Here is a 13,941-nt window from a genome sequence, read left to right as displayed (position 1 = left end):
TTTATTTCATAATGGAACCAAAAGGTTCATGGAGTAAATAAATCAGCAACATTTGAATTATTTCCTTTTATCATCTTTAGTTTTATTAAAGTGAAAAGGTTCTTTGGATACACAAACAATTACAAGATTAAAGTTATTACCATTAAGACAGTTTTACCAGGGATTTTGTTCCAAAAAGGTTTATTATTACAGAAAAATCTGTAACGACAGCAGGAACTGTTTTACAATCATGAATGAATTCAAATTGATTGTGAAAAAATATGGAATTCTACGACCATCACTGGTTTGTACTAATCAAAATATAATGAGGAGTTATGTCTGACTTTAAAATCTCTCAATATACTGTAACTTTAGAAATATATTATGATGTTAAACTGTTGTTCTCTGGATGTGAAACAGTCACTGACACCATGAAGAGAACATTTATTAAGACACTTTGATAATAATAAACCTGAAAACAGCTGATTGGATGAAGAGGTCTTTATTATCTGGAAACACTGAAATAATATTGAAACAGTGCAACAAGCTAGTAAATCTTGCTGTTGAAAGATGTGAAATAAAAGAGAGAGACAGTTCCAGAGTGCAGAGTGAGAGCAGGAGCAGAGGAAAACCAGTAGCAGAGTCCCAGTGAGTCAGGTCAGGACTGGGAACACTGGTCTCTCCTCAGTGTCTCTGAGAGCGGAGTCTGGGAGCCCTGGGTGGCCTCACAGGTCACAGAGCCCACCTTCCTCCACTGGTCTGCAGAGAGCCTCAGGGTGCTGCTCCAGCTGTAGTGGCCGTCCTTCTGCAGCACCCCGGGGCTCCTGCTCTCCTCCCAGCTGCTGCTGCTGCTGCTGCTGCTGCTGCTGCCGTCCACCTTCCAGGCCAGACTCCAGTCTGAGGGGAAGCCCTTGTTGGCCAGGCACATGAGCGTGGCCTTCCCCTGCTGCAGCTCCTCGCTGGAGGGGGGCAGCACCGTCAGGGTGGGACGGGCATCACCTAGGAGAAGAACCAATCGGCTTAGAGCACGGGGACCACACAGCTGGTTTCTGCTCCACCAGTCACTCACTCACACATTGTTTCACTTCCTTTAAGAAACCTCTCATGCATATCAGCACAGAAAGAGTCCTCATATGAGCTGAAAGATATCAAACTGTACTGGAAATAAAACAACCAGGTTTTAAATTTGGAAATACAAAAAACATATTTACTGTCAAAACTCTCAAAAGGGCAAAAGATACTGAGATCCACTGTTAAAGGACATTATCAGCCCAAAATACCTGACGACCACAGGTAACCTGTTCCTCAGACAGATTTAAAAACAGCATCAGAGAACTGTCAACATTATTTCAAACTGAAGGTAAAAGACAATTTGAGCCATTTTAGAAGATCAGAGATTTGGAAACATTTTTATCTTCATTCACACTATTCAAAATAATTTTAACTCAACTTCTAAACAGTTTAAAATGCAGAATTAAAGGCTGAATAATTTTTAAAGTACGAGTGTTGTTCTTTAAAGAGAAGTTCAGTAAAGCTGCTTTGAGTTCAGCTTCATGGTTAAACAGGAGAAACGAACAATAAGATTGAGTCTTTAAAGTGATTTAGATCAGTCCAGAGGAAATTTATATCTACTACAAATGTTCAGACACAGAAATTAAAACCTTCGCTGATGATACGATATTTAATATTTGTGCAGAAACTTACTTCCAAACTCCAGTCTGGTTCCTCCACCGAACGTGTACCACAGTGATACAAACTGATTGAGTCGTCGTACAAAAACCTCTCACTGTAGAGAGACACGGCTCTCTGACTTTGAACACAACAAACTCAACAAAAACACTTGCTGTTTTTAAAAGAATGAACTATTTCATGTTATATTTATCAAACAGTGACACAGTTGTTCAGAATGAATCCCATTTTTATTTATTTATTTTAAATATTGTTCCATTGGTGTGAAAGTCAAATTGATCCCTCTAGAATGAAATGAAAGCAGACAGAAGATGTTGTAAAAGAAAATCTTTCTGCAGTCATCAAAGCAAATGTCCATAAAAATGATCACTGACACATTCCTAATCAATCCTCTGGTAAACGCATTGATCCATTGAGAAGCAGCATCATCAGAGTAATCCAAGTCCCTGTTGGAGTCAGTCAGAGCATTTCCATAGAGAGCCACTTTGCATCAGCAGCACCATGCTCCAGTGCTCTGGGAGACTTTATAGTCCTGAGAGTTGAACACTGGATGACTGACAGCTGTCCTTCATGACAACAGAAGCCACAGAAATCCTCCTCATCAAAAACATGACTTTGGTCTCCGTCCTCATCTGGACTCTCCTCTGCTGCTGCTTCACAGGTAAAGTCCAGAGAATCAAACTCCTCTCCTCTATGAACATCCGTCCCTCTGAAATGAAGCCCACAAAACCATGACGCTGCTTTATGTGTTTGTCTCTGTATCCTCAGAGTCCAGAGGCCAGATCACAGTGACTCAGTATGGAGCAGTGAGCTCTGCTCTGGTAGCCTCCGTCTCCATCAGCTGTAGGGTCAGTCAGCAGGTTTGGGGCTGTAGCAGTGCTTACTGTTTACACTGGTACCAACAGAAAGATGGAGAAACTCCTAAACTACTCATTCGCAACACCAACGAGAGAATGTCAGGGATTCCAGGTCGTTTTTCAGGTAGTGGATCTGGGACTGACTTCACTCTGACCATCAGTGGAGTTCAGGCTGAAGATGCAGCAGTTTACTACTGTCAGAGTTATCATAGGATCACACGTTGGTTCTCTGTGACCAACGAGTTCACACAGTGAAAAAGCGTCGTACAAAAACCTCCCTCAGTCAGACTGAACAGAAACTGAACTGACTGCTGCAGCTGGAAGCTACTGCAGAGACTGATACAGTTCACTGAGGACACACACACACAAACACACACACACACACACACACGACTTGTGGACCCACAAACCACAGCTGACTGAAAACAGCAAGCAGAGGATCAAACTTGTCTGATGGCTCTTAAATTTCCTTCAGTATATTAATTAACTGCATTTTAAATTCACTTGTATCAAACACTGTCCACTCACCAAATATTCATTTCCAAACACATGCTTAGCCTGGTTCCCCTGTTCTCCTGCAAACATCCTTCTGACCTCCATCTGACACAGTTGACACAACATGAAGGTAGAAGTACATTACAAATTCACAGAATTGAAAACATAAACTATATGAACATATACTGATTAATGTGGCCGACCATAAGTCCAAAAAACAGATCCCTTTACTATCTTCTACCCCTATACTTTATACAGACAGACACAGACACTGATCCACAAACCTCTGACAGTTTGTCTAATATTATAAAACTAAAGGAAAAAATAACTCGTCTTTTAGCGTTAAAGCTTTTTGAAGCACGATTTGAGCGATCTTAGGAAGAAGCATCCAAAAGCTGTCTGCCTGAACAATTCTACAATGTTTTACTGCTGGAATGAACCAAATGGGACACATTTTGCTGCCTCTCCCACTGCTGGCTGTTTCATTTGTCTTAGCTAGTAGGACATCATCTGTGAGCGCTGGATCATCCAGATCATTCTTAAGCTGGTATTTCACATTATCACACATCAGTCCTGTCCCCACAGCTTAGACATTTCCACTGGATCAGTTCAGGGCCGTATTGGTCATCTGTACCAGGCTCCCTGGATGAAGCTAAGAGTCTCTGTTTCAGTTCTATTGCCCTAAATAGGACATTTTGTGGAGACTCATTACTGTCTTGTGTAATACACGCCTTTATATCAGAACTAGAATAGACTTTAAAGTTTTATTGATTACCTTTAAAGCTCTTCGTGGCCTCTCTCACTGTTATATCCCTGACCTTTTAGTCCCATACCCACCTGCACATATCTTGAGATCCTCGGGCAGAGGTCTTTTGTCGGTTCCAGAGTCTCGACTGAAAACTAAAGGGGACAGTTTGCAGTCAGTCTTCTTAAGATACATTTATAGAAGAGCATATTCCTGATACAGACAAGCCCATTTAATGAGGCAAAATGTGACATTAGTGAGGCCGTCCATACAGAAGCTAATTAGCCTACTTTGAACGTCAACAGTTAGTTAAATACCCCATTAATCCATATTTTTCATTGGTATCAAAGTGATAAGAAATTTTTTTTTTTTTAGACTGCTCACAGTTTGTATATTTATGATTTAAGGAAACCTTTTTAAAACATCATTTAGACATAGTGGCAGGTAGCAACACGTAGGTTTCAGTTCTTGCAGCACTTCACTAGCCCTGAGTGTGCAGTTGCCCACCTCTCTTTTGCTTTCAAGAATGGACGTCATCACACCCTCATTTACTAAAAGGAGAATCACCAAGCTGCTCTCAGTCATTGTTGAGGAGTCAGTCCCCACACCCTGTGCAACAGGTGATCTGAACGATCCTTTAATCAACCCAGAGGAACGCTGACATTCAGCCAAAATTTATGGGAAAAGGGAAATTAAATGGCAACAAATACATAAGAAGGGACTGTAACATTCCTGATCACCTGGGGATTCTCACTTACATCTGTTCTGACTTGCTAGGAAGCTTTTTCATCTTCACTTTGATCTATAAATGACTGAACTGTCCCTGTGTGCCCTGATTGTCTAAGTCTGAATCCTCCTCACTCTGCTGAATGAATTCAACCCAAAGACAGTTTGAGGTCAATTTGAAACCTTCAGAAAAAATAAAAAGCTTTTTTTAAACAACCAGAGTGAAACTAACAGAAGCTCAGATTTGAAAATAGAAATTGATTTTCTATTATTTTAGTGTAGTATGTGACAGTTGTCTTTACTTATGTTTTCTGTATTTCTGTCAAGATCACACTTATAAAACAACAATCACAATAAGACCGATGTGGTAAACTAAATTTCAGAGGGAAACATTTGTTATTATTCATTTTGAATTACTGTACAGCGTCTTAAGTGTGTTAATCTCAATGAGGATGTTTTAAACAGCAGCAGAGTCAGCTCCACTGATGTAGAGACACAAACCAAATTCACAATATATCAAACATCAACGTCCACACATCACACTGAAATCTCAGCACACTGAAGCTCCATATCTGCAATGCAACAAATGTTTTCTGTGGCAGAAACACTGACGCTCAGAAACATAATGGATTCTGGGCCACAGTTCATACAGTACATGTCACTGAACAACCTGTTTGTGGACCAAATGCCTCAGATGTCACCTCACACTTCACAAGCCCATCACAACAGCTTTCTGTAAGGGAGGAGTTCATTGAATCAGCCGACCTGATTTCCTTGGACAGGCTGTTCCAGAGCCTTGAAGCCGAGGAGCCACGAGCGAGGATACACAAGAGCAGCCTTCAGGGAAGTCTTTTACTGGTCGACACACCCGCTTATTATCAACAACAATTAAAGTCAGAGAGGCTTCCTGTCAGCAAGAAACACGTTTTACATATTTTATCCCTTCCTTTCAGTCACATGTGAGGCTGATATAGGACAGGGGCAGTATTAATTCACTCCATGGGAACTTGGCTTGGGAACTGGAGGGTTGCAGGTTCAAGTCCACATAGTCAAAGGTGCCCCTGAGTAAGGCCCTGAACCCTAAACTGCTCCCTGGCTGTCTGCCCATTGGTCCTAAGAGTTTCCCTTCATGGATTAAGACAGATTAGATATAAAAATGATCCTAAACATCGGCTTTGATACGAGTTACATCATTTCAGTTTCCCCTGATACATCTGGCCTAGTAAATCAAAAGTCAGCACATGTTCATATGTGGGTTAATCAATAATGAATTTACAATCAGAATATCAATAAATACACACATAAATAACAAATATGTCATATAAAGGCATTCTGCCAATAGAAATGATCCTGTGCCTCTGAGCAGGACGCAGTAGGCCGCTACAGTAGCTATAACAACATGTTCTCATCTCAGGTCATCAAATAGGCCTGACAAAATGATCAGCTGCCGCCGGCATCAGAAACAGAGGTCGCTGTAGAGGCCTGTACTACGAAGCAGGGTTTGAGCTTAGCGAGGGAACTTCAGGAGTAACCCTGGGTTTTCACTCCTAAAATGCTGCTTCAATTCTTACCACGGTACATCACCATGGTTACTTTTGCCAAACATCTGGACACTGCAGCTGTGTTGCTTTTAGCCTGGAGGATGTGTTTGACTTCTTTGTATTTGTCTAATATTATACTTTGCTCTTTGTTGGTAAAATTTGCCTCTCTGCTGCCAGTGGGCTTTTCTAAGTTTGCGATCGGTCATCAGCTGCAAACACTGCCCTTTTTTATGTGATCGGATTGTTTGGTTTAGTGAAGCCAGATAATGAAACGATATCCTGGGTATATTGAACTACCTGAAGATTCAGAGGAAAGGAAAACATATGTGCTCTTATCTTCTCTTCTTGCATGGTTTCTGTCTGTATTTACATACAATATATTGACAAGTTTTGGGACCCCCCTCCGAATCACTGAATTCAGGTGATCCAATCACTTCCACGGCCACTGGTGCATAAAATCAAGCACCTAGACTGCTTCCACAAACGTGTGAAAGAATGAGTCGCTCTCAGGAGCTCAGTGAATTCAAACGTGGTACCGTGATAGGTTGCCACCCATGCAAGTACATTTGTGAAATTTCTTCAATGCCAAATATTCCACAGTCAATTGTTAGTGGTATTATAACAAAGTGGAAGCGATTAGGAGCAACAGAAACTCAGCAATGAAGTGGTAGGCCACATAAAATCACAGAGCAGGGTCACTGCGTGCTGAGGCGCACAGTGCGCAGAAGTCGCCAACTTTCTGCAGAGTCAATAGCTATAGACCTACAAACGTCGTGTGGCCTTCGGATTAGCTCAAGTACAGTGCGTAGAAAGCTTCATGGAATGATTTTCCCTGGCCGAGCAGCTGCATCCAAGCCTTACATCTCCAGTGCAATGCAAAGTGTCGGATGCAGCGGTGTAAAGCACGACGCCATTGGACACTAGAGCGGTGTAGACGTGTTCTCTGGGGGGACGAATCACACTTCTCTGTCTGGCAATCTGATGTACGAGTCTGGGTTTGGCGGTTGCCAGGAGGCCGGTACTTGCTGAACTTCATGTCAGTAGCTGCAGTGTCGTAGCGCAGGGTCAGTAGACGAGGCAAGAGTGCATCAAAGCAAGGGATTTCCGTAAAATCCAACCCTGAGTCTTCCTCCAGATTTCCTCCATATAGGAACTGGCATACTGGCCTTCAGAGGTCACAATAAAACCCAGTAAGTGGATCGTTTTTGTGTGTGAGGTTACAACCTCTTCACCCACAGGCAATGAAAAAGTGATTTGTTAATTTTTTTTAAACTACGTATAGCCCCTTTAAATCCAACTGAAACCTATTGTGCAGGACATCAACTTTAGCAGTAAAGGAGCATTTTCAAAAATGGAAGAATTATAACTAGCTACTATAACTATAACATGTCTGTGAAGGTTCTCAGTCATCCAGGTCATAGTTATCCAAAGAAGGTTAAAGTCAAGGCAACTGGACTTGGCTGAAGATACTGGAAAATGTTTTGTCTCTCATCCAAGAGACTTCTTCAGTTCTGACTGATCGGTAGGGAAACTCAGCTATTTAACCTCTGTGGGGTCGTTAGCTAGGATCATCGATACCGCTGGTTCATTTGTGCTCCTGGCTGTGGTAACAACATCATTGGCATCTTCACCTGAGGCCAAAAGGTTTCGCTTGTTCAGTTTCCTGGGAAGTGATGAAAGGACAGCATTGTATGTGGGGGATAAGTGGTGGCGTAGACCCCCTCCTCTGTTCAGCGACAGCTTCTCAACCCTGGTGTAAATGGCTTCCTTGACACCACTTTCAAACCATCCATCCTCTCTGTCTAAAATGTGCACCTGGTGGTCCTCAAACGAGTGTCCTCTGTCCTTCAGATGTAAGTAGACTGCAGAGTCTTGACCTGAGGAGTTGGCCCTTCAGTGTTGAGCCATGCGTTTGTGTCGTGGTTGTTTAGTCTCCCCAATGAACAGTTCTGTGCATTTCACTTTGTGTTGAAAAGTGGGGGGACACAAGTGCTCAAATTTGGGGCATGATGATACATTTTGGGTCATGAGACATGATGATGCACAACAACAAGACGAGAAGATTTTTAACACCATTTTGAAGAAATCTGAAATATATGAGTGGGGGTCTGGGGGTCTTCCCCCCAAAAATTGAAGCATTAAACACTTAATTTCCTGCATTCTGGAGACATTTTCTGCTCCAATTTATGGTGGAAATGTCTTTATTTATTTAAAGGGAAACAAAAAAATTCAGCTGAAGGGACAATTCATGAATATAAAATAGAATACAGAATACTGTATAAGGCATTTTTTATAACTTAAGTTACTTTGTTTGAACAGTGCACATTTGTTTCTTCTATATTTAAATTTCATTGCATGTTTTCTTAATGCAAATAAACCTTTCTCAAAACATTTTCATTTCTTAAGTAACATTTTTTGGTACAACCTATTTTTCAGAACATTTTTAACAAATGCTTTCAAAAAGTGGGTTGGACAAAATCAGCAATTTCAAAATGCGGTGGGGAGGCTTGACAGCCATCTGAATGCACAGCAGCATGTGTCAAATGCAACAGCCAGTGCCACTGCAGAGGTCCAGAGGTGAAGTATTTTACAGTGTGCTTTCTTTTGTGGTGTATAACATATGTGCATTTGACGCGTGTCAAGCGGATTTCTTCTCAACACGTCATCGCAGCATTATTGTTCGGACACCACATTTTATTGTAGCTTAGACTGCCTGGTTTGCTGTTATAGCAGATAATGATGATTTAAGGAAACTTTTTGAAACCTTATTTAGACATAGTGGCAGGTAGCAACATGTAGGCTACAGTTCTTGCAGCACTTACAATCAGAAAAAAAGCCTATAAATCTTCACGAGGCTTTGTCACTAGCCCTGGCTGTGCTGTTGCCCACCTCTCTTATGCCTTCAAGAATGGGCGTCATCACACCCTGATTTGCCAAGAAGAGAATCACCAAGCTGCTCTCAATCATTGTTAAGGAGTCAGTTCCCACACCCTGTGCAACAGGTGATCTCAATGATCCCAGAAGACCCAATGTCAACTCAAAGGAATGTTGACATTGAGCCAAAATGTATTGGAAACAGGGGATTTAAATTAGTGATGGGCAAAGCGAGGCTTTGTGAAACATTGAAACGTTTGAAGCAATTGTGCCGGAATTGTGTCGAGGCTTCGAAAAACTTCGACACCTGTCTCCACGGTGACACCTACTGGTCACTTTTCATTGAAACAATGACTGACCCGCGTTTACTATTCTAAACGTCTTATCAATACATGACCAACAGGATTTCGGAGAAATCACCATACAACAAAGAAACTAACGCTTTCAGATTGTCAGAGACAGCAGATGGGGATTGCAATAAAAGTGTGTTTAAATAGGCTAAAACACATCTGTGTTGTTTCGTAAGTAATCACTCATTTAGCCGACGCTTTTCTCAAAAGCATGTCAGAGGACGCACCTTGGGAGCAACTAGAGGTTAAGTGTCTTGCTCAGGTACACATGTATCACGGTGGGAATCAAACCCAGGTCTCTCAGACCAAACGCATGTGTCTTAACCACTAACCCATAGAGACAACTTGTTTGTGCTCAGAATCGGAATACTTTATTGATCTACCACGGTGAAGTCTTTGTTGCAGATACTCGCAAGGCATAAAAGGAATAAAAATACTAGGTAGAATTTAGTGATTAGAGAATATAATATAGTATACAAATCAAGAATATAGCCTAATGATAAATGATAATAAATGTGGATATCTACGGTATTATACAGTAGCTTATTAACAAAGGTGGAATGATAATTAGCAGAAAAGATATTGGCCCTAGTGTAATAATAATTAATAATTAAAGCTGCAAGCAGCGTTGGGCGGGCCCTCGCACTTGTAGTTCCGGGTGTGAGCCGGCCGAGTTGCATATTCTGGAGCTCTGCCGGTGCGGCTGTGAATTTGCTACATGGTTCTGACGCCGCATGAAGGTGCTATATGTCACTTCCTGTGTCCCCTATGTGGAGCTACATAGCACTTGCCGCTATGAGAGTTATCAAGCACGTAAAGTTTGTTTCAGATGTGAGCATGTACACTGAACAATAATGTACCCAAACGATAAAATAAATTCCTTTTATATTTCCCTGCCTTGTTGTTTATGTGTACATACAGAAGAAGAATGTGAGAACAGCACACATTTCATCGTTACTGTGTGTTAGAGCATGGGAGAACAGTGGATACTTTTAATACAGCCCACACCCCTAATACTGTGTAACTATAACAAGTAGAGAACAGAAGAAAAAGATGTTCTTTCTTTACAACTGTCTGCATAGCTTATTCATATTGTGTAATGAATGAAAATAAATAGGCCTACTAGGCTCCTCTCTACTTTGACATTTAAGATTAGCTTGTTTGATCCACCTTCATACACATGTGACATTACTGTACAACTTGAGAAAGGTGAGTTGTTTTCTGCTCCAGCCTGCCTAAAAGAAAAGCGTTTTTGGGATTAAATGGACTTTATTAGCTGCTGCAGTGCAGGATGAACTCAGAATAGACCCATTTCTCACCTTATTATTCTAAATCATGCAACGAAGAAGAAGAAATGCATAATAAATCCTGGGACAAAATCTGTCCACAAATACTGTACAGCATGTAGTCTAATGAACAAGACTTGTGTTATAGCTGACTTGGGCAGTGAAATGTTTTTTTAATTCATGTGGTCATAGTTGTCCACAACTCAAATCAGAATATAAGAAGAAATGTTTTATACCACCTCAAGAAGGCTTCCTATCAGAAAGGTAGGAAGGTATTTCAAATGTACAACTGCAGTACTTAAATCTAAGTAAAGTAATTTCCCTGACATTTTTGTGTTACTTTACTTTTAATAGACGCATGTAACAGGTTTTATACTTCCTGTGAGTATAATCCAATCAATCTTATTTTCATACTGTATATCCGTTGTGTAATTTGATAAATTGTGTTGTATGTGGTGCTCGCATCTCAGAGAAGACTCTGACTGCAACATGCGTCTTTGTAAAGAGAGAAACAGACAGAAAAAGTCTCTAACTCTGCCTGTCAGCTCGCTCTGCTCCGTTAAAACTGAATTTACCATACAGAATTGAATACGAGTGCACTCCAGATTTAGCTGCAGCCAGCTGACCGTGTGCTTCTCCCTGTATTGCAGTTCTGTGTCCATGCATGCAGCAAACTGAAAGCACTGTCTGTCGGTGCGTCTACGTGAAAAGAGAAGGAAGACATGGCTGGTAGTGTCTTCAGAGTTGTTAAACACCTCAGCGCACTAAAGGAAGCCATCTGACTGTGTGAGGGGCAAGATCGTTGATGTCTGCAGGCAGAGTAGGAGCTCTCCTGTCTGACTGGTCCACCAATAGCAGAGAAGATGACCTCTTGAGACACAGCCCCTCCTCATTTGCATAATGAGGCAGAAATGCATACAGAAATTTAAAAAAGACAGGCAGAAATAAATACCATGGGTGAAAACAAATAAGGTAAAAAAATACAAAGGAAGAATAAAACAGACAAAAATATTAAAACACACACATAAATAAATACATTTAAAAAATTAGTAATAAATAAAGTTGAAGATTATAACGGAGAATAAATAAATAAGGTAATTATAACAAAGGTGAATAATAAAGGCACTAATTAAAATATATACATTTATGTCTCCTTTTATAATTTAATTACTACCAACATTTGTTTATTTACTTTATTTTTTCGTGTATTTAATTGGATGCTTGTTTATTTATTGAGCATTTATTTATTTATGTATTTATTTCTGACTGTCAGGATCGGTCCTCCATAGCGGGGTGGGAGAGTTATCAAGCACGTAAAGTTTGGTCCAGATGTGAGCATGTACACTGAAGTTACAACAACTTCCTGTGTCATGGCAAAGAGTTGATCTTTGACGACACGCCCACTGACAAACTCACAGATAGCACAACTTTTCATCGTCAATGACTTTAGAAGGTGCAGCAAAACTTTGAAGATCGGACTAAATCCCTAGGAGGGGTTCGTTAAAGTACGGAGTGTGTAAATCATCCAAAAATGACTGTAAAATTCAAAATGGCCGACTTCCTGTTGGGTTTAGGGCATCACTCCAAGAGGCTTTTTGGTACGTCTGGACATGATACATGGGCCACAGAAATTTCATACATGTAGCTGAAACGTGCCACGGGGCTGCTTCGTTAAATGTTATTTCCTGTTGCCAGCAGGTGGCGCTATGACCATGGGGGAATGTCGGCATGTACATGTGTCTCGCACGGTTTGTGCTCGGGCCCAAAATACAATAAAATCAGACAGACTTCAGTGTAGACAACACAAATATACACACTATGAACAAACAACAATATAGACATATTGACAAATAGTGCAATGATCAGAGTGCAAAGGATGCAGGTGGATGTACATGTCGGAGGTGGATGTGATATACATGTACACAGTGCAGTGAAGAATAGTGCAAAGGATGCTGGAATAAGTATTTTGTGCAGGAGTTATGACTTGAGGTAGGTGGATTTGGTATACAGTATCTACAATATAACAGTATGAACAGCAGTAAATAATAAATGTTAGCCAGTAAACAGGTGGCTGATTAGAGACAGAGTTACTGGGTTATTGCACAAGAATTGTTCCTGACACTGTGAGTCAGAAATCAGCTGTTCATCAGAGTGATGGCTTGTGGGAAGAAACTGTTCCTGAGTCTGTTGGTTTTGGCGTACAGTGCTCTGTAGCACCTATCAGAGGGGAGAAGCTGGAACAGGTTGTATCCGGGGTGAGATGGATCTGCAGTGATGTTTCCTGACTCTGGAAATGTATAAGTCCTGAATGGAGGGCAGGTTGGCACTGATGATCTTTTCTGCAGTCTTGACTGTCCGTTGTAGTCTGCTCCTGTCCATTTAGGTGGCTGATCCAAACCAGACAGTGATGAAGGTGCAGAGGACAGACTGGATGATGGCTGTGTAGAACTGGATCAGCAGCTCCTCAGGCAGGTTGAGCTTCCTGAGCTGGTGCTGGAAGTACGTCCTCTGCTGGGCCTTCTTGATGATGGTGTCAGTGCTGGGCTCCCACTTCAGGTCCTGGGAAATAGTGGATCCCAGAAACCTGAAGGATTCCACAGCAGACACAGGGCTGTTGAGTATGGTGATGGGGGGCAGAGTCGGGGGGGCTCCTCCTGAAGTCCACGGTCATCTCCACAGGTTTGAGCGTGTTAAGCTCCAGTTTGTTCTGACCTCACCAGAGAGCCAGCTGATCAACCTCCCGTCTGTAGGCCGACTCATCATGAGGCCGATGACCGTTGTGTCGTTAGCAAACTTCAGGAGTTTGACAGATGGGTCTCCACCGATGTTGGAGTGGCGGAAAGGTGTGACTGTGGGCTTCTTAAACCTACAATAAAAGCCACTCAGCTCGTCTGCCAGTTGTTGAGTACCAGCAGAGTTGAGGGATGGTCTCCCGTAGTTGGTGAGTGTCGGTAGGATCGTTGGCAGCAAAGCTGTTATTTAGCTTTTCGGCGTAGCTCCTCTTTGCAGCTTTGATTTCCTTAGTCAGAGTGTTCCTGGCCTGGTTGTACAGGACTCTGTTCCCACTTCTGAAGGCCTCCTCCTTGGTCTGACGAAGCTGAATGAGTTTTGCTGTGAACCAGGGTTTTTGGTTGTTGTATGTGCAGAAGGTTTTAGTCGGCACACACACGTCCTCACAAAAACTGATGTAAGATGTCACAGTGTCATTTAGTTCGTCCAGGTCAGTGGCTGCAGCCTCAAAAACACTCCGGTCAGTGCAGTCAAAGCAGGCATGTAACTCCAGCTTTGACTCGTTGGTCCATCTTTTCACAGTCTTTACAAAAGGTTTAGCAGATTTCAGTTTTTGCCTGTGTGTCGGGAGAAGATGAACCAGACAGTGATCAGAGAGTCCCAAGTCCT

The 13,941-nt window shown here is 41.8% G+C and overlaps 1 gene segment (V, D, J or C); it reads right to left on the bottom strand.

The window, feature by feature from the left end:
• Positions 1 to 163: 163 nt before the first annotated feature.
• Positions 164 to 8,999, bottom strand: LOC119907727. The segment is given in 3 exon segments: positions 164 to 978; positions 1,684 to 1,735; positions 8,922 to 8,999. Coding segments are annotated over 3 exon segments (471 nt in total).
• Positions 9,000 to 13,941: the final 4,942 nt, after the last annotated feature.

This window comes from Micropterus salmoides, unplaced genomic scaffold (genome assembly GCF_014851395.1).
Source record: "Micropterus salmoides isolate LMB-PRFRI ecotype aquatic unplaced genomic scaffold, ASM1485139v1 Ms_hic_scaffold_17, whole genome shotgun sequence".
NCBI lineage: Eukaryota > Metazoa > Chordata > Actinopteri > Centrarchiformes > Centrarchidae > Micropterus > Micropterus salmoides.
Note: the sequence above shows the minus strand (reverse complement) of the source record. Positions and strands in the feature narration are given on the sequence as shown.